This window comes from Lolium perenne, chromosome 1 (genome assembly GCF_019359855.2).
Source record: "Lolium perenne isolate Kyuss_39 chromosome 1, Kyuss_2.0, whole genome shotgun sequence".
Lineage (NCBI taxonomy): Eukaryota > Viridiplantae > Streptophyta > Magnoliopsida > Poales > Poaceae > Lolium > Lolium perenne.
Genome location: NC_067244.2, coordinates 187,164,807 through 187,192,286, shown reverse-complemented (window position 1 = coordinate 187,192,286; position 27,480 = coordinate 187,164,807). Strand labels below are relative to the sequence as shown.

General features: G+C 45.7%; 3 protein-coding genes across 3 annotated transcripts; 1 reads left to right on the top strand and 2 right to left on the bottom strand.

Annotated features, from left to right (window-relative positions):
* Positions 1–2,985: 2,985 nt before the first annotated feature.
* Positions 2,986–5,711, bottom strand: LOC127315893 (sm-like protein LSM5). Its single transcript, XM_051346337.1, has 4 exons — positions 5,515–5,711; positions 5,215–5,338; positions 3,390–3,462; positions 2,986–3,283 (listed from the first exon to the last, which is right to left on the bottom strand). Exons 1-4 carry the CDS (start codon positions 5,549–5,551, stop codon positions 3,251–3,253), a joined length of 267 nt encoding a protein of 88 aa, XP_051202297.1. The 5' UTR covers positions 5,552–5,711; the 3' UTR covers positions 2,986–3,250.
* Positions 5,712–7,305: 1,594 nt separating this feature from the next.
* LOC127315884 (probable folate-biopterin transporter 7) lies at positions 7,306–10,517 on the top strand. Its single transcript, XM_051346328.2, has 2 exons — positions 7,306–7,755; positions 8,982–10,517. Exons 1-2 carry the CDS (start codon positions 7,479–7,481, stop codon positions 10,019–10,021), a joined length of 1,317 nt encoding a protein of 438 aa, XP_051202288.1. The 5' UTR covers positions 7,306–7,478; the 3' UTR covers positions 10,022–10,517.
* A 2,703-nt stretch (positions 10,518–13,220) lies between these two features.
* LOC127315876 (carbon catabolite repressor protein 4 homolog 4) lies at positions 13,221–20,904 on the bottom strand. The gene is made up of 10 exons (XM_051346322.1): positions 20,658–20,904; positions 20,505–20,584; positions 20,347–20,399; positions 20,170–20,219; positions 17,766–17,835; positions 15,295–15,416; positions 14,937–15,046; positions 14,451–14,601; positions 14,167–14,314; positions 13,221–13,749 (listed from the first exon to the last, which is right to left on the bottom strand). Exons 1-10 carry the CDS (start codon positions 20,771–20,773, stop codon positions 13,459–13,461), a joined length of 1,191 nt encoding a protein of 396 aa, XP_051202282.1. The 5' UTR covers positions 20,774–20,904; the 3' UTR covers positions 13,221–13,458.
* Between the last annotated feature and the right edge of the window lie 6,576 nt (positions 20,905–27,480).

The window sequence follows — 27,480 nt, the reverse complement described above, 5'->3', positions numbered from 1 at the left end:
AGGATCTAAATCAGTCTTCGCCCTTTCGCTTTCCAAAACCCCTCGCAATAAATTTGTAAATTCGTTTCGCATAAATTTTAATATTTTTTATCTACTCGAAAAAACTGAGTTCGATCAACAACACCAGTCTCGCAACACCAGGATAAAGACCTTTTTACCATAACCTTTCTCTACTGCATTGGAACCAAGATCAGGCTTGGCATAGTTAGGAGCTTCTAGTTCTACTTAACTAACACTAACTGATGCTAACCGGAAGATTTTTTCTCATGCGACTCTTGGATTGAAAAGAGGCCGTTGGACTGTACCACAGCTGAAACTACCAGGCACGAACTAAAAGCAGGGCTCAGGGATTCACGAGTCAAACCACTACCATACATAGCATAGAGCTGGAAGCTGCACTAGTGTACAAAGAAGACTGAATGTGAACATGAAACTTTACACGAACAAGAATCGCCCCACTTTCCCTCTTGGAAGGAGTATAGCCATATAACCCCTCTGAAGAGGAAGAGAGTGTAATGCCTTAAAGATCTAATTTTTTATTATGATTACTCTGAACTAAAGAAGCGGCAGGCCCTTCTTGAGTGAGGAAGCGGTTTTTAGGAATTGAATCCGGTGCTACTTTTTGGTATAGAATTGGACAAGCAACTTCTTTGCCGAAACTACTACTTCAAAGAACTCCTTTTTTTTGCAATGCCCCTTTTCTCGAGCTTCAGCTTGACCAGAAAAAAACTCCTATTTGGCCTATTAGAATCAGCTTCCCTCCTAAGATTAAGCTAAAGGTAAAGGTGAAGAAATGGCTCTAAGCTAAATGCAATATGAAAGTAATTGTCATGACATGTACTAGATCGTGTGACCCATTAATCTGGACTTTTGGTTCGTGATGTGAAGTTTTTTATGGATCTTGCCTTATTGGTCAAAGTATCTGCGGCACATCGGATGTGGATCGGACATTCTGGATGCTTTCAATGACAGAACTTGAAGTGTCTCGATGGACGTATCACCATCATCAACTCGTATATAATAGTATAGATAGATATTGTGTTTGATCCGACGACCGTGATAATGTTGCCATCGTACTGCGCTCTAGCGGGGTTGGTTTATCAACAAAAATCACTGAATAGGCAGTGACTCTTTATTTTTCGCTGGTATTCATGTCAAGATCATTTTTCACATAAAAAATTAAGGCCAAGTGCATGGTACAAATTAGGAAGATTATAATTGCACTGTTTTTTTTTTTGGCCTTTTTATAGGGATTGCATGCTTCCTTTTTAGGAAGGTCAATTGATTGCATTTGGTACTCGCCATCCCCGGTATTTCATTTAATGGAAATAGCAAATCTTGGTATCGATGATCAATGAGTAGGCATGCAGAGTTCATGTTATAAGAGCCCTGCCAAATGCAATGTCTCGGCTATGCATATGGCGATGGCCTACACCTCCGTCGCCCTCCCCGTTTTTTTTTTATTTGCTAGAAATCCACCGATCTATTAATAATCATCAACAAAAGTAAAGAAAATTACAAATTGGTATTCGGACCACCTAGCGACGACTACAAACACTAGCACGAGCCGAAGGCGCGCCGCTGTCCTCGCCCCTCCATCGCCGGAGTCAGGCAAAGCTTGTCGTAGTAGAGCTTGTTGTAGTAGACAAACGGGAAGTCGTCGTGCTAAGGTCCCAAAGGACCAGCGCACCAGAGCAGCAACCATCGCCAATGATGACAACCGTAGATCGGAAGAGACTATCATGAAACCACACCAACAAACATGAAAACCGACCGGATCCCAGCAGATCCGACGGGCACACAACTCCACGCGCCCTCCGACAGCGCTAGATGCACCACCGGAGCGAGGATAGGGCGGGGAGGACCTTATTCTGACTTCAGAATGTAGCCGCCGCCTCACCATCCCAAAAAAGAGACTGAAAAGCAAACTAAATTAACAACAGAAACTCCCCGCCCGACGAGGGACCGTGGTCCACCACACCTCCAAGGCCCGAAGGCCACCGGAGACGGAACGGACCGGACACGGAGCCACCTCCCTCGCCGTTGACGCCTACGGCTGCGGGAACTTGAATCCGAAGGAGCTGAAAGCGGCGTGCGACAAGACGCCGTACACGGGATACTGCCTTACCATCACCAAGGCCAGACCAGACGATCCCATGATGTACCCCATGCGCACGCCACAAGACATGGCCCAATATCTGATGTCCATCGCCGCCGGCATCGGCCACAACATGGCCGCCATGGCGCGCGCCGAGAGCGGGAGACTACCAGGCGGCAGCGCGCGGCGGAGATGCATGCAAAGATGTGCGGCGGGGTTCGACGCGGCCTCCTCGAAGCTCAACGTCGTCGACGGGGCGCTCCTGGATAACAGCGACGAGACGTTCGAGTTGGTGTATCTTGGCCGAAAACTGGGACGCCTGCCCGGGGAAACCTACCGCCGGCGACATGGTTGCCAAGCACACGCACTTCTTCATGCTCATGGACATCATACTCGCGCTCGGCAAGCATCCTCGTCGCCCTCTGGTGTGATCCTCTTATGTTTGCACGCCAGCGAGTTTGTTGGCTGAATATGAATAATATCTGAGCACATCTCCGGTTCAAAAAAACTTAAGTGTCATGGCTAAATATTTAGTAAAAGAATGTAACTTTTATATAGGTATTAATAATTGCTGCCAATGTCCCTAAAAAAAAAATTGCTGCCAATGTCATCAGTAACAACGTTCCAGCAGGACGTTTCATGATTGAGACCAACAACATCAAAAACCAGGCGGTGAGATTACTTGCGAAGATCCTACTTGCGTTCACATACTCAGAACTTGAGTTTTCGTGTTGATTATGCAACCGGTTTCAACCAAAATAGACCGTACAAACATTTAACCCCACATTTTTTAATAGTCGCAAGGAGTGAACAAGCCAATCGCCTAACACCAACATCTCCAACGAAAATGCGAAGTTTGCATTGCAGAACCATAGGGAGCAACCTGGTTTTCACAATTCTAAATTTAATTACTAAAACCACATTGCATAATGATTACGTTAAACATCAACTACAAACACCCATAGCAAGTGCAGAATGCATTGCCAAGTCATACAAGTGCAGCAATTGCAGGTGCAATCTTTCAGGTCAGTAAGTTCCATACAGAAGAAAGCACATTTGAGCATGAAAACATCCAGCGCTTTCAGAATAAAGGCCTCAGAGTTCACTGCGTCACGTTTGGCCTCAAACAGGATAGCCTCCAGAAGTTCTAGCTCAAGCATCTGGCGGTGAACCACCAGGAACTAACTGTAAGGATAAACAAAAGCAAATGTTAGACGTGGATATTCGATTTAGCTATTAGCCTAATCATTTTAGCACAATCTGTTCATGCTGTTCCACAGCAAATTCTTACAATGGCTATGTTGTTGCCATTAAGGAGGATTTGATCAAGTTTCGTTATGCGACGACCCTCGGCAGTATACTCGCTGCAAAACAATCAGAGGAAAATAGAAAAAAAATATTAGACTTATATTTCAGAAGAGAGTCCTAAAAAAACAGACTAAAGTATGTAAGAAGTTTAATGAGAAAAAACTACTCCAATAAACATCATTGTGAAGTTAATGAGCTGCCAAATTGGTTACTTAGAACATTTTGCAACTTCTCTGCGTCATCTAAGGAAAAGTAAGATCCAACAATATCATGTTAACACACCCAACTAAGTATCAGGCATTCGACATTTCCTAGACAATATACGAAAAATGCAAACAGAGGCCGAGCTACATGTAGCCCTTTATTTTCAAAAATTCGGAAATCATAATTTAAAGTTTCAAAAAAAATCTAAAAAAAAAATCCTATATGTAGACAATGATGAAATCTACAAACGTGAAAAATGTCAATGTGAGTGAAATTCTTTGTATTGTAGACTGCACAAAAATGACAAAAATCTAACAGGTTTATAGTTTTGAAATGTGCACAATTTACTATTCTCAGATCCACACATTTGTCATTTTTGTGTAAACTACAGTACTAAGAATTTCAAATTGAGATTTTGCATGTTTGTAGATTTCATCATTGGCTACATCCAAGATTTTTTCATAATTTTTTGAAACTTAAAAATATGATTTCTGAATTTTTGAAAATAAAGAGCTACATGTAGCTCGGCCTCCATTTGTACACTGTCATACAATATAACATTATATTATGCACCACCCTCTCAACATCTTTGGTCAACTAGTTTAAGATCAATGGAAACTGAAAATCCATTGAATTGTCAGTAGAGAATTACTGCAAACTAGTGGAAAACTATCGCCAACATCTCCACAAATTGGCAAGATCGTCTAGACAATATAAAAAAATAGCATGTCTTCTATTCTAAGCACAAAACTGCCTCCCAGCCTTCTTCTACAGCTGTCTCTCTCCAGTCTACATTCTATCAACAACTAATGCTACAAATTGCCAAGGTTTTTTATGTCACTTACTTCACCTAGTCCGTGCAGGGAGGGTGGCTAATGCCAGAATTTTGGGGGAGGGGAGGAAGGGGGACATTTTAGCACTCCGGTTCTGGTTTAGGCTCCCACTCTTGACATGCTGGTGTCACCGTGAGAGAGAGAAAAAAATCATGGAAAGGATGTCACAGTGGCGGCTCCAGTGAAACAGAGCATCGCCCCACCTACCTCCTTCTAGTTGGAATGGAAGGCATAGATTGCTTGGAGAAGTATGGACGCACAGGATGCCTTAAAGGAAGCCATAATTTTTTTATTGGGCCTTCATGGGGCGATTAATCCCAACTAGTCACCAATAAATCAACCTAGTCTCCTAGCAGATTGGTGGCGGCTTGACTTGACTTTGCGACTCAAGAACCTTGCAAACTGCCGCAAATGAGTCGCAAAAAGGAAACTTGTTTTGCGACATCTTTGGAAGCCAATCAAGTGTCACCTTGAGCCAATCATGGAACCAGCAGCATGAATGCTCTTGTTCTATCTACTCGGAAAAACCAGACAGTACCTTGTGCCGTATCACCATTGTTGATGAGAGTAGCTTATTTTCAGTCTATCAGAGCCAAGATGAAGCATACAAACTCCAACCAGCCTGCCTAGGACCCATCAGAAATAAGATATTCTGCTAATTTGGTGCAAACTTTTGGCATGTTTTGCACTAAGATCCTACTATGTAATTAAGAACCGATGTGCATCGATCTAAAGAAACTAGGGTTTAGGGTTTGGGTGATGTTCACTTACTACTCAGTGACGTCCTCGAGGACCATGTTGACGTAGACGTCGAACCCGCAGAGGGTGCCGACGAGCTCCTTGTCTCCCTTCATGATCACCCAAATCTTGGATCCGATGCACCGGTCGATCAGCTCTGCTCAACGCAACCAGTCCACACAAGCACGCGCGCGCGCGGGGGGACACGCACACGAAAACAAGAGGCAAACAAGTGAGTCGCGAACTCGAACACAGGAACACGGGGAATTGACGGCGGAGCCGGGGGAATCGAAAAAGTGTTTGCGAGATAAAAGCGACGCTTTTTCTGCGTACCTGAGGGGAGGAGCTGGGAGGGATTGTTCTGAGACATGGCGCCGCCTGCGGTGGATCGGTGGCGACGAACAAAGAGAAGGCCGCGAGGAGAAGGGAGCGGCTACGGCGGAGACGAACGAGGAAGAACGGCGGCGGTGGCGGAGGCGGAAGGGTTGGGGATTTTGCTTCTGCGCTGCGGTCGGTAGGTCCGTGCAAACGGGGCACGCACTGATGCTACAGATTAAGTGGGCTGGTCGGCCCATAAGATTTTAAGGTTTTTTCTGGTATATCTGAAATTAAAAGTAAAATAAAATTTTGACCATTACACCTTTGCATTACTCATGTAGACACACTAAACTAGCTTACATATTAATATGTTTTGGTGATTTAATTTTGTTATTTCGCCCTCACCAAATTACAGCAATTGTGTTACCAAATGTTCATTGGTACTCTTTATTTGAACTTTTTTTTGTCGACAAGTGCGCCACTTTATTTCTTGTATTGGTTTGTATTGTCTCATAGTTGTGTTGCCTTGGGCATAGTAAGTGTGATTTCCTAACTTTATTTTGTTGTACCATCTTCAGAAGTACGGTGCATTGCATCATGCATAGCATTGCCTTAACTATATTTTTTGTATTGTATTTTAATTTGCTGCTTTTAGTTGCACTATATTTAGTTGTGCTACCTTAAGTCCAGCGCATCTCCAGCAGCCCAACACAAATTGATGTAAAGTGATCGTTTGCGTTCGCGTGGTTAAAATTTGGGGCTACCCTCAGCCCCCAGTGGTCCGACGTAAATTGATTGGGTTGTTCGCGGAGATGCATTCCTGGCTCAAATTTGGGTCGCGAATGTGATCGCACAAACATGAAGCGGTTAGCTCATGTGACCTACCCGACCTCGCTCGCTTGGGACAACTAAATCCAACAGACCGAAAATCGCGCCCGCTCACCTTCTATGCAGCCTTAGGGCGACATCACCACCCGCTACCCCCTCGTCGTAGTAGCCGACCTCTGTTCAGGCCACGACTTACCGGAGTCCACGCTCATTGTCGAGTTAGGGGAGAGCCCTTGCACGCACCCTCGTGTGATTGTTCATCGCTCATCTGCTCGATCGGAGCGCCCACCGACCTCGACCCATAGGCCCTATTCGGTCGATTGCGCGGTACAATACCGATGGACTGTTCGGCCAACTAACGACCATTTGTGCCAACTATGACGACCATTTAAACATTGTTGTTGTTGCAGCCGCTCGAGATGCTCCGCATGGAAGTGGTGGACACCGCGTTCGACGAGACGTCGGAGCTCGTGGTTGCCGCTGCCCCCCTCATCCATGAGCACAATGCCAGGTAAATGATGGTGTATCGGGGCTCGACGAGGAGCCGATTGGCCAACATGGAGTGCAACCGAGTGGGCGTCCAGTTCTATGTGCTATGATATTGTATCTACCTACATATGATATCGCTATCATGTCTTTCACCATTAATTAATATGATACATCATTACTTTGCATGCATGTAGATGTAGTGCATGATAGTACTATTTATGATACCGCTGGAATGAATCTTGTGGTGATTCACATTTTGTTTCGAGGAACAGCACATCGTGCACTAGTCGACGAATGGCCGCGGCCCACGCGATAGCGTGACGAGGCCCGAAGACGTCCCAGCCCACATGTCGGCATGAGATAGTACAGCGCAGACTCCACACAGGCAGGCTCACTCACGCGTGGGCGTGTTGGATCGTCTGGTGCCATCCATTCCCCTCCCCTGCGTCAATTATCAAATCGCACCATTTAACACCTACGCACGCACGTGTCCTTCCCTTCCATTCCATTCCACCCCGACGGTACCGAAACATAAACAAGAACCACCACCACCACCACGAGCTCCCTCACACCACTCTCTTCTCCTTCCGTTTCCCGGATCGAGAGCGGAGCAGAGGTCCGGCGAGGCGGCGCGCGGGGATCGAGATTCGGTGGTATCGGACATGGAGAAGGAGCAGAAGGTGGGGGCGGAGCGGGCGGCGGCGGCGGCCGCGCAGCGGTGGGTGATCGGGGCGGGGTTCTGGGTGCAGGGCTTCCGCCTCTTCCCGTGGCTCGGCGTCAACTTCTTCCTCAAGGACGGCATGGGCGTCGCCGCCTCCTCGCTGCAGATCCTCCAGGCCTCCGCCAACCTGCCCATGGTCGCCAAGCCGCTCCTCGGCCTCCTCTCCGACGCCGTACCCATCCGCGGCGCCCGACGCCTGCCCTACGTCGCCATCGGCGGTACGTTTCTCCTTCCCCTTTCCCCACCACTGTTGTCGCAATGCCATTCCCAGATCTGCTGTATAACCAACCGACGCCATGATCGTCTCCGTGATTCCGTACCTTCTCCTTATTAGTACTACAATTATAGAATGTTCGGAACCGCCCTCCCGATACGGAACCATAATTCTCTCCTGCAATCTTCGCCTTGACTGCTCTGTTCTGTCTATGTTTATGCGCAATTTCGCTTTTTCACCGTACCGAATTACTGATTAGGCGAGCGAGGCGTATGCGTTCTAGCACGCGAGAGCAGAGTAGCAACCTGCAGCAGAAACTGAATATCTTTTCCCCTTTCGCGCTGTCTCTGGAGAGCTTTCCACATTCTTTTCTTGCGTGTTGCTCGCCCGCCTGTCTGTACATGGGCGTCATGAGGCGAATGACAGCACCGCAAAGAATATACTCAAACACTTTGTCCTCCCGATTATTCCCATGCTTTTTGTTTTCTTTCACTCTCACTTTACCTTTTTCGTTTTTTCTTCTTTCACTCTCGAACGTTTAGTCTTTTAGAGCAGCAACCTTGCCCCCAACAGGTCACGCGTCAATATTTTCTCAAATCTTGGATGTGGCCCTTGCCGACCACTTTAAAGTGTCATGATCAAATTCTAAGAATGGACGGATGGTGTGCTGTCATGTTCAAGCATCACGAAACTTAAGACTGCACATCCTCAGATTCTACGCTTATGTCAGGATTTCTAAAGCACCATCAAATTTTGATTCACTAGCATCACTTGGGTCTTTTATTATCAGTTTTACTTTGCATAATTTGGAAGCTAGCTCCGTCTGTCGATCCTCTTGTGTTAAGTAACAGAAGAAATATAGTATACCAGATATTCAAGCGGCACAATGAAGTAAATTCTGCAGTCAAGTGGCATATAATGACTGCACATGGGGATTTTAGCGACTATGATATCTTTTCTTTCCCAAAAACTTCATGACCGTCTGGGCACAAATATCCCAACTAAGCGATACGGATTGATAGGCCAAAGTTTAGGAGTTTATTGATATTATTTGCACAATCACATACCTGAGAAAATTTAATGTAATCCACTCATCATGATCACTGACTCACCGTAAGAACACTATAATTTATGCTTCTGGGAATGCTTACTGTATACTATACCACAATTGTTTCTCCTTGTATAGCTGACTGTTGTTCTAACATTACCTTGTTATTTCTGTACTTGCAGCTCTCTTGCAGGCGGTTTCATGGTTAGGAATTGCGCTCTGGCCGTCTCTCACTCTTCCAGTCCTTACCATTTTTCTCCTCTTGAGTAACTTTGGTGCATCAATATGTGAGGTTGCCAATGATGCCATTGTAGCGGAGGCTGGGAAGCAAGCAACCTCTTCCTCAGGGGGGCAGCTTCAATCCTTTGCCTGTATGTTTGGCTCTTCCGCTGGAGCGTTAGGAAACCTCCTCGGTGGCATTGCTCTCAGTTACTTCTCTCCCAAGGCCATGTTTCTGTTTTTTGCAATCCTTCTCGTGCTCCAGTTCTTCACTACTGTGGCTATACCTGAGAGCTCTCTCAAACTCCCAAAGGCAGCTACTAATGCATCAGTGGTTTCCAGCATCCGCAAACAAGTCAAAGAGTTGTCATATGCGCTATGCATGCCTGAAATATTTTGGTCAATCATATGGTTTTCAGTGTCCTATGCTGTCATACCGTTTCTACTTGGGACCATGTTCTTCTATCAGACTGAAGTGTTAAGACTAGATTCGTCCGTTATTGGTTTATCCAAGGTTTTCGGGCAAGTAGCTCTCTTGGCTTGGAGCATGGCATACAACAAGTGCTTCAAAGCAATGCCTGCACGTAAGGTCTTATCAGCTCTGCAGTTCATCACAGCAGTCATAATGTTATCAGATGTGTTATTTGTTCAGGGAGTATACGGGAAGATTGGTGTACCAGACTCCATATACACAATCGTGTTCTCAGGGATGCTAGAGGGTCTTATGTTCTTCAAGGTGCTACCCTTCAGTGTTCTTATCGCAAACCTTTGCCCTTCTGGGTGCGAGGGATCGGTTATGGCCTTTGTCATGTCTGCACTTGCTCTGTCAACTATTATCAGCGGATATCTTGGTGTTGCGCTTGCTGAATACATGGGAGTATCTGGAGATGATTTCTCAGCGTTGCCGGTTTGCTTGTTGATTGAGGCTGCATGCACAATGCTGCCGCTATGTTGCTCATCATTGATTAAAGAGAGGACAGAGAAGGAGAAGAAACAAGAGTAGAATCCATTAATAGGATCCAAAGATGGTATTGGCGCCTTTGAGGCTTCCCCTCTGTGCTTGTTGGTGCCGTACGGGGTTGCCAAAAGTTCTGTTTCCTGATGTGATTATAGCTGGTAGAAACAACCTAAGAGAGGATTAGGTTCTTCAGTTTTCAGTGCTCCGAGGCTTGCCAAGAATTATCTTAAAAGGAGAGAGCAGATATACATGTGTGCTATCATTCTTCTATAGATAAAGTATTATTCTTGTGTACTAATTTTTTCCTGTTTGTATCTAGTTGAAAATCCTGCATATTGTGTACTCTCTTTATGGTCTTTAGTCTGCTATAGTTACATTTATTTGTTCTTGGATGAGCCACTATGTTCATCTTGTATATTAGAAATTTAGTAATTTGGATGATCATGAATTGTGGAGTAATGGGTCTCATTTTGTTGGATGTCTATGAATGTAACCATAGAAAGCTACCATGGTAAGCTTTTCTTTGCTGCCTTTTGTTCTATTTGCTGCCGAAGAAGTTCCGGGCTAAAGCTTGTTTCGGTCACCTTACAGATTTTGTTATGTTCTTTTTTACAGTAAGTTACTTGTAAGAACTTAAGAATAAAGAAGCATTATCGTCGTTTAAATACAATACTGGCTGAAGAATGTAATAGACTATCCCAGCCCTCAGCCATTTGTCTTAACTTGACATATGTTGGCATGACCATCACACACCTCTTTTAATCTGGAACCAACCCCAGGGGTGAACCTGCTCCTGGCCTCCTGCTGTAGTGCTGTTCATTGGGCTCCATCGCCGGAAGGTATGAAGGTATACTGATGATCAACGTTGACGCTGCCTTGTTTGCTTCGTCAGGAAGTATGGGCGCTGGTGCAGTGGTTCGCAACTGCTTGTTCTTCTAGTTTCTAAAATTTTCAAGTACATGAGCTTGCTGAATCTATTGCTGTCCGTTTGGTCTCTCCTTTGCACAAGATTTGGATAGTTTGATTGTCGCCAGACTGTTTAAATGTGGTACAACGCATGCAATCAAGCTTGCGAGATCGATCAGTCTGTGCTCCAGTCCGATATGAATAGTGCAGAATGTTGCAGCGCATTGTTTAGCATGTTCGTCTGAGTCTTTGGATCAGTGTGGCATGGTGTGCCTCCGGATTGCATCCAGGGCCTCCTTGTTTGGTTGATTAATGAAGCACACCCGTTTCCCAAAAAAAAAACTATTAGGGCAGACTTGAGGGCCGAGCAAAAAAGTAGGTTTCGCTGATGACATCCTGGAACGCACACACCTAAGAGCATCTCCACTCGTGCCCCCGTCGAGGCCCCCGGCGAGCGTTTTTTCCATCTACGGCGTAATTCGGCCCAGTCGCGCCCCCGGTTCCTCGTTTTCGTCCGGATTTGGCCCTTCATCCATCCGGCGAGCCCACGCCACCCCCGGCCCCCCGGGGAGCGCTCGGGGACTCCGGACGAAACGAAAGCGCGCGAAACGTTCCCGCGCGTCTGGTGGCCCCAACTTGTCGGCGAGAGACACCGATCGTCGTCCTCATCGCATCGTCTTCCGCGCGCTGTAAAAGCCTGCCGCCGGTCAGCATTCGCCGGACGCGTAGCTTCCACGCGGCGAGTTAATGCCGTCGCCTCGGTTTCATGCGCGCCTACCGCTATTTATCGCCGAATTACCCCGGCTGCCCCGCATTCACCTCCTCGCTCGTCTTCCCCCAAATCATCCCCGAACTCGAAGGAAGCAGCAATGGCGAACGACGGTGCGGCCAACAACGGCTTCGGCCGCCGCTCTCTCCACCAATGGGAGGGGCGACTCCTGCACGCGGCGGGCTACCCTGCGCCGCCGGACTTCCGCGCGCCGGGAGGCTGGAGGCTGAGCGCAGGCGGCGTGCCGATCCCGCCGCCGCCACCGGGTGGCGGCGCACTCGAAACGGCGATCGAGGAGGTGCTCGCCACTCTCAGTGACGAGCAGCGCGCGGATCCGCGTTTCTTCCCCGACAACCACGAAGCGTGGATCGCGTTCTTCCGGCGAAGGTACGAACGCGAACTCGCCGCTTACGACGGCCCTCCTCCTCCTCCGGCAAGGAACAACGCCGCCGGCCGCCGCCGATGGTGGAGCGCGCCCAACCGCACCCTCGAGAATGTGCTCGCGCACATCGAGGACGGGAACTCCCCTGTCCTGGGGATGCCGCCGCCGGTGGCGGCTACCTTGTCGCGCCGGCACGGTAGTTCCTGGATACCGAGGAGGATGGCGCCGTCCTCCTCGTCGTCGGGATCGAGATCGGCGTCTAGGTCCGGCGGGTCGACGCCGGCTACCGTCAAGAAGGAGTGGCCGTCTCCGGGCACCGTGAAGAAGGAGCCGGCGTCTCCACCGCCGACCAGAGGGCGCAGCAGCGGCGCGCTCGTCATCCGCGAACAGCCCTCCTCGCCGCAACGCGGGCGGAAGAGGAAGACGGCGAAGAATCAGGCCGCCGCGGCCGCCGCCAACCAGCTCGCCGAGGAGGAGGCGAGGCGCGCGGAGGACGCCGCGGTGGCGGAGGCGATCGCCGTGTCGCCGAAGGACCTGGTGCCCGCCGACAACACCCTCCCCATCGACGCCGCGCTGGAGTGGTCCAGCGCGGCCCCGGGAGCGCCAGAGGAGGAGCAGCGGCGGCGGATGTTGGATCTGCCGCCGCGCGACAACTCGCCGCCCGCGCCGCCGCACCGTCGTCGTCCGCGCGGAACGCCGCGCCCAGGGAGGTGATCAAGCTCGAGGAGAGCAGCGACGACGACATCTACCGGCCGTCGCCTCCACGCGCCGGCGACGATGGCCAGGGCACGAGCCGCTGGTACGAGGCGCCGCCGCCCCAGGACGACGCCGGCTCCAGCGACGACGACGACGGCGGCGACTACACGACCTTCTACCGCCATTTCGGCATGTAGGAGTTTTAGTATTAGTTTGCCCATCGCCAAATTCAAATATATGTACGAATTCGGCCTATTTATGTACGAACTCGCCTCTATATGTTAAATATCATTAAATTTCGCTTATGTTTGAACGAATTCGCCTATTTTGTCTGAATTCGTCGTATTGCGTTGCATCCATCCTGGGCTCGCGGCTGGGAAAATGGGCCTCCCCACGCCAAATCTTCCTCCAATCCGGACGAAAATTTCGTCGGATTTGGGCGTGGGGAGCCCAAACGAGTGGGGATGCTCTAAAACCCAACGACAAACATGTTTCTTCCCGAAACCGCTTCCATTCATATCACAACAGTCACACAAAAGACAACTACAGAATACCCGCTTGTCAATTTGTTCTACAAGGGAAATAACCATGAAAATAATGTGGCTGTGAGATATTGTTGCATGCCCGGCAGCCTTATGATTTACTCTGACCTGCACAGATCATGGCCAACAATAGCGGGGCCATTCGCCCCACTGTCGAAAAAAAGCAACCAGCCCAGGCAGCTAGGCGCTAGCTGCTGAGAACCTGAAAATCTGCACCAATTGGCAAATGATCACTAGGATGGTGAAAGTTGGGCAGGCCTCCCTCCACATCTGCAGAATCCCCTCGTGGGAGACGAAGTAGGCTAGTAGGTTTTACTGAACTGCCGTCCAACAAGAATATGTAGTCCAATGTTCCAGTAAAACCTGGAGTGTAATTTGTGTACTCTGGCTCCCCTCCGTTTGCAGCATAGAGGCTGCGCAATTTGAGGGGAACTTCATCCGTAGGTTCCGAGTTAGCTGATACAAGGTAATTGTATACCTGGAATTGATTGTACAAAATTAGTTAAGGTGATATAAACAGCAAATTTGTGATGAGGTAGCACATATAAAAACATAAAGCAGCTACTCGGAATCTCCACGAGAATCTGTTCATCGTGCGAATAATATGTTTACATAACTGGAATAGATGTTAGCACATGGACAAAGTTCCCACTATCTTGACCTACAACAATGCCATTTGCTTAAAGGAACATGCCAAGTCGTGTGTTCACAAGTCACCGGGCCTGGATTAGACTAATTCATAAGATAGTCTCAACATATGCTGTTGACATGTCACAAAATATTTGACAACAATATGTGTAACTATACTCTGCAATCTATGTAGAACTTGATAGCAATAATCATTAACAATAGTAGAAAAATCTTGAGCATGCAATGCAAGAACTGCAACCCATACCTTATCACCAGGGGTGGAGTTAAAATCACCAGCAATGATCACAGAAGGCTTACAGGTAAACTTATTTGAGATAACATTCTCAAACTCAGAGACTTTTGAAAGAAGATACTTTGCTTGAGTCAACTTTACATCAATCCATGCTGGATCCCTGTAAAATTAGAATAACATGAATAAGAAACCTAGCTTCCACCTAAGAAGTATAAAACAAAACTGAAAAGATGAGTCACTATCAAAACAACTCTAAATGCAAAAAACAGTTAGAGAACATGGGAAATTTTACTTGCCAATAAATATGTGTATTCGCCACAATTAAGATATGCTCACAAGGATCGGTAAGCTTGAAAGCAGCAAGTAAACCAACACAGTCGCGTTTCAATCTCACACGTGGATCATTTGGATCTCCATGCTTGCTATTATCTTCTTTTCCACTAGATTCTGTTAAAAACATCATACAAAATAAACTTAAGCACAACATCAGAACAAAGAGAATGTCCAACTATACACACATAAAAGAACTGGAGCACTAGATATTGATGAAAAATAATGCAGGTACAAGAAGTAGAGTAGTAAAGAGTGAATTAAGACCAAAAGGAAAACTAGCCATTTGTGACCATGCTACTTGACCTTGGATATTTTTTAGGTTATTATTTCAAAGATTTAAATTAGTAGGTTTATCTCTTAGTGTCCAGTTCACAGCTTCAAATGCCATGAAATGGGTTTCCCACTATGTGGTCCGTACAAGAATATCAGGTTCAGCGACTTCATATTACCTTCTGCTGGCGAAGAATTATCTGAGGTAGCACTAATTACATCATCACTAGAACGGTATGTTTCCACCAAATCATTATAATGTATTACTTCTTTCTGCATTAGTTCCATGCTGCAAAAGTAACAAATATGTCAGGAAAATTAACTGCATCATGTAAGAAATAATTTTGCGGGAACTCTTTCTTTCATGCGCAGCTTTGTACATTACTACCCACTTATTTGCAAACAATGTGTTCGCAAGTTGAATACGGATTACAGCAAAGCAACACATATATTTGCAGGGAGAGAAGTTCACTAAGGGGCTGTCCTGAAATTAGTAGCTGATACACCATGTATATTAGTTAAGCGTACATGTTTTACCTTTTCGGTTTATAGAATATACCACATCCATCCCGTTTGTCCCCAGATCGCTGGACATAAATACTTGAATACCCGGAACTTTCCATGTTTTTCTTGTAGAAGGTTTCATATTCGTCCAACTCCTGTCACAGCCACATATATTGCTTACAAGGATGAACCAATAATATGTTCAAAGAATGGTGTAAAGTCTACATTAAGAACATCTCCAATGCACAATAGCTTCAAGTAGTATATTTAAAAAGAATGTTGCATATCAGCTGAGTTTACTACCGAAAACAACACATTCAAATGCATAGCAGTTTCAGTATGGTCCCACAATATGAAGTAAAACTACACTGGCTACACCCAATTCTAGATTCTGGATGGGTCAACAATAACAATGAATCTCTTGTATCTTTATAGCTAGAGCCATTGTCCACAAGGGAGCGTTCCGGATATTATAGCCATGTCCTATAACAGCACCGGCCACTCCATCTCCACTGTCTGCACTGAGCACAGCGCATACACACATACATCACTGACTGTGCTACCGCCCCTGGTACACTGCCTTCCACAAAAGGATGATTACTGGTAAGGTCACCATGAGTGAGAAATAGTGCATAGCTACATTGAATCTCATATGCACACTTTTCATCAATCGACTTGCTATTAACATTTGACTTTCACAAGCCAGTTATCCTTGTTGTAACTTTTTTGACACCTCTGGGTTCAAACACCGAAGATCTAAAGAGTCAGTAAGTCATGCTTTCATGGTTTGTATTTGTATTGGAAACAAAAAATCAAATGAACTTCTACTTTCTTGTTCCACATGAGATATCTGATCTCATTGAGCTTATCTTATACACCTTTCTTATATTTTGAGATATTTGCCGCCCTAGCCAAACTCCCCACCTGACAATGTACTCAGAACGGCACAGTGAGACCAAGCCTTGGATGGAAGCTAGTTTGTGACACATATTTTCATTGTGTAAAGGAGGGGGCTTGCCCCTCTTCCGACCCACAGAACAAGTAAAATAACACTAGAAGTAGTGGTATTTCACTAGCGCCTGTAAAGGCTCACATAATCAGATATATTGTCCAAACATGTATTTTTATGTATACTATACTATGCACTGTACACTCAATAGAATCAGTACACCCCTCGTTCCTAGATATAGGGTGTAATAGGTATTTATGAAAAGTTCAAATTGTAAGGTGTATCGTGGGTTAGACTCTTCCGTTGACACGCCTCCGCCGAAGGATCACTCTGTTCAACAGAATCAGCACTTGGCTCGCCTCTCCCAGCCCACAGAGGAAGAGACACCAGTGAGAGTGTTTTTGTGCCGGGAACAACCAAAGTCGAGGTGACAATGAGGCGTACAGCGGCGTGTTGGTGCCATGCAACATGTGTGTGGCCATGTCATCGTAGGCTTGACGTGTTTTTGTATAAAGCATTGCATGGTTGTAGATTTTCTTGTAAAACATGCTTGAAGTGGTGGTGTTGGGGTGGTGTGTGCAATCTAGCTAGTTATTCAATCCGAAATTGTAATATCTCCAAACATGCTCTCGCGGCTATACAGTGACTTACGTCGACTATACACTGAGTTGCAGGGGTTGGCAACTCACTTTTGAGTCGCAACTCAAAAGGCTTGTCCCCAAATTTAATTTAGGAAAATACTTCTTTGGAGTAAATGGGCATAACAGACAGTGTGGAGTGTGGCCCGTGGAAAAAGCGCCTACTAGCCCAGATAATTTATAGAAGAAAAAAAAAGATAAATCAGCATAGGCCACCTAATATCGCATTACAACCCCAAGATTGCACATTGGTGCGCATGCCATCTGGTTATATTATCTATTCATTCACAAACAAACCGGAAATTCAATTCGGCTCCCGGGTGCGTATGCTCTCTCTACCAAAAAAACATATTTCGAAATGTCAAAAAAATTGGATAAAAAATTCTACATGTACATCTCCATAATGTATGTGCATTCGCTAAGTTTCACGAAAAACCAATATTTTTTGTGGTCTATGTAAAACGGAGAAACTTTATCTTGTGAAAAGCATTATTTTTAGCACTGAATTTTATCTTTTTTACACACGTCACATGATAAGTCGATTTTTTATGAAACGACTTTCTAAGCGTGTAGCACGTGAAGATGTACGTACAAATTTTTTGTTTCAATTTTTTTGAAATTTAAAATGTACATAAGATGCATTTCAAAATATAGGGAGCATACGCACCCATGTTCCAAAACACCACTCCCACAAACAAACAAGATATAGAGGCATTCCCTTACAAAAACAATACAGGCATGTTACATGAAGCTGACATAAAGTAGAATAAGAATATAGATATGATCCAAAAATCATCATATTCGGAAAAACTCTTGAGCCAACTCTTGATCCAAGAATATAGTAATAACAAAAAAAACTAGACACAACCACACAATAAAAAAAAATTGTTATTGAAACAGCAGAAACAAGAGCCAACCTGTATGCACATGAGGTCAGCTTGAAAACTCTTGAGTTCTGCTAGGACAGCTTTGGAACGAGCTTTCCATCTATTATTCCAAACATGAAAGTAAAACATGAATTCCGCAGCTAAATGGTAAAATTGGGGTAAGAACCGAAAAAGAGAAAGGTTAAAAAAGAATTGTTTTCTTTAATCCCAAAATAAATAAGCAACAAAAATATTAAGCATTTGCTAGTTAAATTGTGAAAGATGGTTATTATGGCAATGTGCACAGTAGTAAAGCAACAATGGGTCTATACATGGAGGGCGTGGTGCTCAAGTGTACTTCCAACTATGTAGGAGTCCCTGTGATTTTAAAAGGTGTCCTTTTAAAAGATTCAAGGTTATTCAAGGAGTCTCAGCTTTGTGAGGAGGCGCTTTGGGACACTTGTTACAACAAATGCTATGTGATTTATATGAGAGGGGGAATAAGCCATGGAAAGGGTAATCAGCAGTAACGGTTTGTCAATTCTGGTTTGGGGACAGCAGGGCATTGCTATAGCTTCCTACCTACAGTCGCACACCTTACACCGCTATAGCTTCCTAATCTGAGTATTGCTATAGATTCCTAATCTAAGTAACCTACCTGGAGATTTAGGTGAGGAAGAAGGGGGTCAAAACTCCGATGAATGGGGATGGTCAGACGGATCAAAGGCCATGAGGTGTGTGGGTCACACAATCTCATCAAAAGAAGGTTGTGATCTCGGCAACTAGGCTTAGTACGCACATTAACAAAAAATCCCTAATGAAAGGATTTTTTGGAATAGCAAAGATCTTCCTGACTTGGCTAAGCATCAGTTTATCAATGAATCCATTTGGGAGCATAAGCAGGATTGTGTTGCCTTGTTGGAAACTGGAAGAACAAACTTCGTTTTTTTTCAAATAACCTTGTTCGGGGGTCAGACTATGTCTGGTTACCCCTTCATTGTAGATCCGATGCATACTTTTCAGAATTAATACTTCAACACTTCATGTCAAAAAAATTGATGTTAGAGATTTCTATGTTAAATTCCATGGACGGTCTAAGAAATGTGGTTTTGAGTATGACTTGGCTGTGCTATGAAAACTGGAGTTTGTATGTTCAACCCTACAAATGTTGTATTACCGTCTCATGTGTAGATATTGTTGTTCTATGAAAATTGGTTGTCTTTTGGGGAAATGAATCTCATGCAAACACTAACTACCAATCACTAAAAGTATGTTTTAAATGATGTTATGCTTCTTTCATGCTTAATCAAAAAGTAAAAGTTAGGGTGGATTTTGCAAAGACAATTGGAAAATGACAAAGCGAATAGGTCATGGCATATTATTTAGAACAAATGTAAGTGAACATAGAAAATAGAAACTAAGGTTATGTTCATTTGTAGTCAGAATTTTGTGTATCTTAATGCTGAGTCCAGGAACCCCAAGTGACAATGCAAGTTTTACTAAACATACATTTAGCTTATATGTTTCTGGATAATAAGAGGCAATTCAAACTTTACTAAGCATACACTTAGCTTGTATATTTCTTGATAATCTTACAAAATGTGCAAATGATAAAAGATATGTACATTGCTCATGGAATTCTGAATTCTGAGATGTAAGTTATAAGAAAATATGGCACTGGTCACTACACCTTCAAGGCACGATGCTCAAGCAACAGGAGGTATCTCAGGATACCATGAGTTCAATGGGGATATCAGAATCCAGATGAATGGTATCAATAGTTTAACAACCGAATTTGTTATTTCTAATTTGGCCAAGAAATTGCAGTTCCTAAGTCTAAGTCGACCAAGTTATACCAAACAATTGTAGATATTCTTTGGATGGAAAAAAAATCAACACTCAGGATCATCGACATATAAAAATAAGAATTCCCCAATCGACATAGAAATCCAACATTACTTGAGATTTATTTCCAAGACGACCAGATTACATATGATTCTAAAATGTGTTAATACTTGTTGTTTCGTTGGATACAAAAAAACATCGGACAAGATAGTTCGGCCTAGAAATAAGAAATTCTAAATTCGCTAAGAAATAGTTAGTCATTCCACTTAATAATTAGGGAAAATTTGCTGCACGACACCGTTAATTTTTGGCATTTGTTCAAACACACCGTTTGATTGTGTCTTTGCTAGGTACCATTACAATTTTGTGACACATTTGCCAGAACACACCACCTGACTAAAAACGGAAAGTTTTGCACTTTTACGTGGGATGGCTGGTTTTGAAGACAAAGGGCAAAACTTTCCGTTTTCAGCCAGGTGGTGTGTTCTGGCAAATGTTTCACAAAATTGTAATGGTACCTGGCAAAGACACAATCGAGCGGTGTGTTTCAGCAAATGCCAAAAAATAACAGTGTCCTGTAGCAAATTTTTCCTAATAATTATGATCTTACTTGAGAGATGCGGACGGAGAATGCGGGAAGAACGCGCTCTTCACATAAACCTGCAGGGCAGAGCAGATCGTTACCCACCTTTAGGTTCTTTCCCTTTCTTTCAGCGGTTCAACAATCAATATCCATAGTTCCATACGCCTGAATGATATCGAGTGAAGTAGCAGAAGATTGTCATACCTGGGCCAGTATGTTGTAGGAAACCAGCCTGAACTGGTGCCCTTCCTCTGCCCCTGGAAAGCCAAACCGGAAGCCGTCAGTGCTTATCCCCCCAAATACATGAGCAGACGAGCAACGATGAGTCCGTTTTAACAGGGTAGGGCGGATAAGAAACTTACCGGCATCAGATTCGGTTTGCGCTGTGGGGAGAGGGGCGAACCTCGGCTGCGCCTGGGCGCTCATCCGCCGCTTGCAAACCCTGAACCATCGTCAGACCATGAGAAGAGGAGAGGAAATCGGGGGAACAGGGGAGAGGGGGAGGCGCTGCTTACGGGCGGAAGGGGAGCCGGCGGCCGCAGGGATTCGAGGGGCTGGATTTGGGGAGGAGGAGGAGGCGGCCGAGGGAGAGAGGGAGGGTAGCCGCCCAGATTGTCTGGGGTTTTAGCATCGGTGGACGGTGGTTGTTGGCACACTACCAAAAAACAAAGGAGGCGAGCTCTGCTTCTTGCTGGCGCACTACCAAAAAAGGTGCCGGTGTCCGGGTCGTACTTCCTTTTCTCATGTTCTGGGACGGATCTACTACAAGACTCCACAACTCTTCAATCAAATGTCAAAACAAACAAAAAGCTCTTCTCTTTCTGGGACGGATCTACAGGACGAGCTCCCAGCCCGGCGACCATGGCGGAGGGCGCAACAGCAGCAGCGACGCCTCTCCTCCCGGGCCTCCCCGACGAGATCGTCGTCTGGGAGATCCTCCTCCGCCTGTCCCCACAATGCATCCTCCGCTGTTCCGCCGTCTGCCGTTCCTGGCGCCGCGCCACCTCCCCCCAAGATTTCCTCTTGGCGCACCACGCCCGGCAGCCCTCCCTCCCCGTCGTCTGCGGGTTCAGCGGACGCTACCAAAGCATCCTTACCTTTGACCACCAGGCCGCTGACCCCCATCTCCAGCCCGTCGCCCGGCTCGACGATTTGGAGGGCTTATACCCCGAGACCTCATGCGACGGTCTTCTCATCCTCTCCGTCGCTAGCGAGGATGGCGACTGCGTCTCTGTGTGCAACCCAACCACGCGCCAGCATGCTCCCCTGTGGGAACCGCCCGACTTCATGCAATTCTCCTTCTTGGGGATGTATCCACACCGCCCTACCGGCGAATACAGAGTGTTAATGCACCGGAGCAGCAACGACGAGGACGACGAGGAGGAGCCGATTGCCGGCGATCTGCTGCCTAATGGTAGAGTTGGCTTCTAGCTATGTCTTCACGCTCGGCTCCGACCAGCCAAGGTACATTGGGGGGGCAGCGGCACATTTGATATCCGGCACACCTGCCCTCTTCCGTGAGAGCTTGCATTGGTCTCCATCGCACCATCAGGGCCAAATTATCCTGCTATGGGTATTTGACACCACAACTGAGTCGTTCCGGGAGATGCGTGCTCCACGTATTCCCACCAAGTCGTACATCTTTGAGATGGATGGCACGCTTGGCATCTATAGCCATGACAATGCTATGCAAACTGTTGACATATGGGTGTTGCAAAACTATGAAGGTGAGGTCTGGGAGAAAAAGTACCGGGTTGAATTGCCGGTTGCAGAAATCGATGGGCAGTTAGGAGGGGAGGAATATGAATTGGATGTGAGCGTGGTGTCGGCAGATGGTGATGTCCTCTTGCTGCTTGCTTGTGGCCGGTGGCTGTTTCACGTTGACACTCATGGCAAGCTGGTTGACAGCTTCCTTCATGATGGGCAACAAGTATATGCCTGTCAATTTCGTCTCAAACAAACTCTTGTGCGGCATAGCTTCTTCACGGCACTCGAAGGTTATGCTGTGAACGCTTCACCACCTTTCATCTGATTGATGTTGATTCTTGAAAGTGGTGGTGCTTCTTAACTGCCTAGCTGTTGTATCCTTTGAGTTATAATATCTATCACTTGGAACAAGTATAATCCTTTGAGTTATAATATCTATCACTTGGAACAAGTATAACGATGATGGCTTCTTCTTTTATGTTGATGTATATGAAGTTGTGGTCAGAAGCTTGATATGTGCTTTGCATGAAATATATGCTTGCTTCGATACCCTTTGTGGTGAAGCGACTCCAGCGTGTGTTGGTGGTAAATTTAACTAGTCATTTTGCTCTGATTTTATAATTTTGCCAACTCAACCGCCTCATGTTTATTTATTCTTGGCCTGAGAATTGACTTTACTTTGTTGAGGTACTTCTTAGTACAGTATTGCTAGGAATCTATGTTCCTCAAATCCCTATTTCTTTAGCTGAAGATTTGACTTTACCTTTTTATCCAGTGGTATTCTTGATAGTAAATATTTTGGGTGTTTCCTGTTTCTACCATATGTTGCAGCTGACGTTGATGAGAAGCAGTTTTCCTGTGACTTGCAAGCTGTATCTTATTTTTAGAAGGGCTTGGAGCATGACTCGTTAAATTAAATGGCTGCATCCATCATAGATTCATAGTGCACTTCTTAATGAGATGTTATACTATAATTCATTTTTCTTCATTAATCAGCTGCATCTGGTCAGGAGAACAATAAGCTTGACATTATAGCGAGAACTGGACATGGTTCTATTTTTCTCGTTCCGAGGAGTTGTAGTGTTATTCTAGAAAAGATTGGCACTGCACCCTCAAATCTATAAGTACCTTTTTGTGCATCCATTCTGGCACCGCTTTTATGTTGCGTTGTTTGGAGTGATCCCTTATTATTTCCCTTTGCCTGCTAACCATTTTAAGGGTTAATACTTCATGCAATGCAGATCTGAAATTTAAATTGAGAAACGAAACCTGTACTAATAAGCACAAAAATGGTTTATCATGGTCTAGCTCATGTACCACATTGTCTTCATGTCTCAAGCAGGATAGAACCAAGCCAATTCTGTGACAGTATAGCTGTACAAGTTGAAAGTCACTGTGATCATTTGCTTCAGAGTGTAGAAGTTGTAAAAGTATGTTCAGCATCCATATTAATTGATCCAGTGCATGTGTATGTGATATCAAACTGGCGATCTAGAGGTCACTTCACCTGAAACTATTTGGTGCGGACTGTATGCTCAAACGTGTCCTTCGAAGGAAAGAGTAAGCAGAGGATTCAGAGTAGTAGTTGGAAGATAAACCAGTTTTTCAGAATAGCAGGTAATCGAAGGCAGATGCAAGCACAACTATTAGTTCTCACTGCACCTTTACAAATTCTTCACCTTGAATAACGGCTGCGTCAAGCCTTGGTTTCTTCTCTAAGGATTGTATGCTGGTTGAATTCTTGTGAAGCATTTTTTTTATAGTGAGTTCTTGTGAAGCTTGCTGTAGCATTCTCTAACAGCTTCTATTGGCGGAATGGATCCGCATGCCTGGGCGACCAGGTTGAGGAGGCCCTGGAGGATGACGTCTTGTAACACCTGGAGGGGCTGGATTCCCGAGTGGCTCTGGTTCTTGGGGGCTTGGGTTTGCTGGCTTCTTCTGGTCATGGTAAGTTGGATCTTCAGTTAAGTAATGAAAAAATCTTGACATTTGACCGCTAAAATCATCAGTTCGTTCAATTTATACAGATTTAGAGAAAAGGGCAGTTCGGTCAAGCTTAGTGAGTTAGTGGCAATGGTTTAGGGGTCAACTAAACTAAAGTGCAATGTATAACGATGATGCATACATCTACTCGTTTAACAACTTTCTTGCTCTTCTCTGAAACTCTGACAAATGCTTCTTTTGCAGCTTCTATCTCCTTTGTTGTTGTTGCGTACTTGCGTGCTCCAAGGTTGGTGAACATATTCACGGCGACAAATGATGCACTGGTTTACGGTTCTCTGCCTAAACTATCAGCATGTTTAACAGACCCCTTAAAAGGGCCAAACCCGTATAATAACCGCCGGAATACGGGTTTGAGCTCCACCCGGCCGTCTAGCAGGCCACGTAAAAACGGCTCCCGCTCCGATTTTTGCTGGTTTCGATTATGGGGCGGGTCTTCGCCCCCTACTTATGCGGGGTGGTAGCGGGGATAGAGGGCCAAAGCAGTATCCCATTTCAGAAAACGCGCGCGGACATTTCAGTTTCCCTCACCCGTTTTCCCCGCGCCGTGCCACAGCGACCCGCGCGCCGCCGCCGGAATCCGTCAGATCCGCCCCCTCGCCTCCCGCCGAGCCGCGCCGCGCTGCGTCCACTCCCGCCGCACCTCCGCCGCACCCCCCGCCGAAGATCCGCGTCCCTCCGCGCGCGCCGCCGCACCCCCGCCGCGGTCTTCTCCACCGTTTTCGCCGGTGAGTATTCCGCCGCGTTCTTCTTCGATCTTGCCGGTAAAATGGACGTGTTTGGGGGCTGATGTATGCTTCACCGTGGTAGATGGCTTCGGAGGATGTGCATATGGCGGATTTGGAGGATTCGTCGACCGATTGGTCCTCGTCGGATTCCGACGATTCGGACCTCGACGAGGTGCTCAACGACGACGAGACGGAGCTGATGCTGCTGCTGTTCGGCATGAAGCACATGGAGCCTCGCGCCAAGCTGCTAGATCAAACAAAAGGATCCGTGATGGGGGGTATGTGCATTCCGCGGAACCGCGCACTCGGCCACGAAGAGCTGATGCAAGATTATTTTGCCGAGGTACCGACCTATCCTCCCCGCCTCTTCCGTAGACGGTACTGAATGTGTAGGACTTTGTTCAAGAGAATCGTCAAAGATTGCGAGGCAAATTACGATTATTTCAAGCAAAAAAGAAACGCTGCCCAAGTCATGGGATTTAGCCCATATCAAAAAATATCTGCCGCCATGAGGGTTATTGCATACGGTATACCAGCAGATTATACCGATGAGTACCTTCGCATTGGTGTGCAAACAACCACGGATTGCGTGCGTATGTTTGCCAAGATGGCGATTAAGTTGTATGGAGAGACGTATCTCCGAACTCCAAATGAGGAAGATACGAAAGGCTCATGGAGATCAATGAAAAGAGGGGGTGGCCTGGGATGCTTGGTAGTTTGGATTGCATGCATTAGACATGGAAAAATTGTCCAAAAGCATGGCATGGAATGTATTGTGGCAAAAGCCGTGATGCTACCATTATTCTTGAAGCTGGGGCCTCGCGAGACTTATGGATCTGGCATGCTTTTTTTGGACTGTCGGGGACACTCAACGACATCAACATCTTGAATAGATCCCCTTTGTTTGCAAGACTAGTTAAGGATGAAGCACCAACTTGTAACTACAAGGTTATGAATAATGAGTACACCATGGGGTACTATCTCACAGATGGTATTTACCCTAACTATGCAACTCTTGTCAAGTCCATAAAAGAGAAAAAGGACAAGGCTTTGACAAGAAAGGAAGCTTGCTTCACCAAAAATCAAGAGGCATGCCGCAAGGATATTGAGAGAGTTTTTGGTGTCTTGCAAGCAAAGTTTGCCATTGTCCGGGGTCCTGCAAGGTTTTGGGACAAGGAAACTCTTGTAGATATCATGACATGTTGTGTGATTCTTCACAACATGATCATTGAAGATGAAAGAGGGTTGAACTTGCCATGTTTCTATGACAATGTTGGCACCCGAGTGCAGCCCAAGAGGAATCCTGATCGGATTGAAGCTTTTCTTGCAGCTCATCGAGGCATTGAAAATGCCGAGACTCATCACCAGCTCACCCAAGATCTGATTGATCACCACTGGCAGTTGCATGGCCAATGAGTTATTACATTCATTTCCTATTGTTGCATGTGTGAAATATTTATCTTGATTGTTTGATTGTGGGAACATTTATTATTTGTTTAATTCTTCCATTAGAACATTTGTTAACATTTCCGAAAAACATTATTGTAATAATTATGACGATTATTGTGTGATGTAAAACTTTTATTTTATGTGAATGTTGTGTTGGTTCTAATATCCAATTTGTCAAAAACCCTGTTTTGAGGGGTTGCAAACTCGTCCGAGCTAGCATTCTGTTTTACGGGGTGGGGATACGGGGTCTGCTAGCTCGGACGAGTTTTCGGCCGGCGAAAAGTGAATATAGGGCCCTCTACTCGCGTTTTAAGGGGTAGAAAAATACGGGGCCTGTTAGACATGCTCTAAGGACTCACTTGGATGAACATTTTGGCTGTTGGGGTTGTACCTCGCTACAGTGTATATTTGTACCAGTGAAGGTGACCATTGTGTTAGATCTTTTTGAGATCATTGAATGCAATCTTACATGGTACTAATGCTGATTTAGGCTAACCATAGTGCTAGTATCTTAGCTAGTATCATGCATCCTAGGCCCACTAAAATGGTGATGTGGCAGCTAATTAATGAAGAGAGAGAGGATTAGAGTAACATAGGTAGATACTGTATCATAGCTCACGTTACGAGAAAAGTTGATGTTAAATAAATCTTGTACACAAGTTTACATTGAGATTCTACAAATCATTAAATATAGTAAAACTATGATACTAGTCCATGATACCATGTAATATAAAGGTAGTATCATACACAAGTATCATATGCATGATACTATTGTATGATACTATGCACTATGACTAGCCTTAGTGACTGAATTCAACTATCACGGCGCTACTCTATTACTCCCTCCATCCCAAGGAACATGGCGTAAAAATTGTGGCGGATTATTAAGGAAGACATACATCAATTGATTCTTTCCTTCTTTACTCTTGCATGCACAGGCATGATCTCATTAACTCTCTCTCTGCAACCGGAAGTCTCCTTCTTTCTCTCCCCCCAATATCACAATGATTCCTTAGTCTCTCCGCATGCACATACATGGCCAGTAAAAATGCATCAATAACTGCTGCTCAGCTGATTTTTCGGAATAGCAGCCCGCATGCGGCGTGGAAGCCAATATTAGAGCATCCCCAGTCGTTGGAGACCCCCGGGCTATAATTCGAATGAAAATTCGTCCGGATTGGATCTATTTTTGGTATGGGGAGCAACGATTTTCCAGCCGTCCCGGGGAATTTGCGCGGGCCAGAGCGCGGAATCTTCACTGACACGCGGGCCAAAGCGTGGAATTTGCTCCATCCGGAGTCCCCGGCAGCACCCCGGGAAACTGAGGATGGCCTGGGGAGTCCGGACGAAAACGAGAATCTAGGGGCGTGACTGGGCCAGTTTCGTCCGTCCGGATGAAAAAAAAGAGGCCCTGGGGGGCTTCCCGGGGGCATGAGTGGAGATGCTCTTAGCC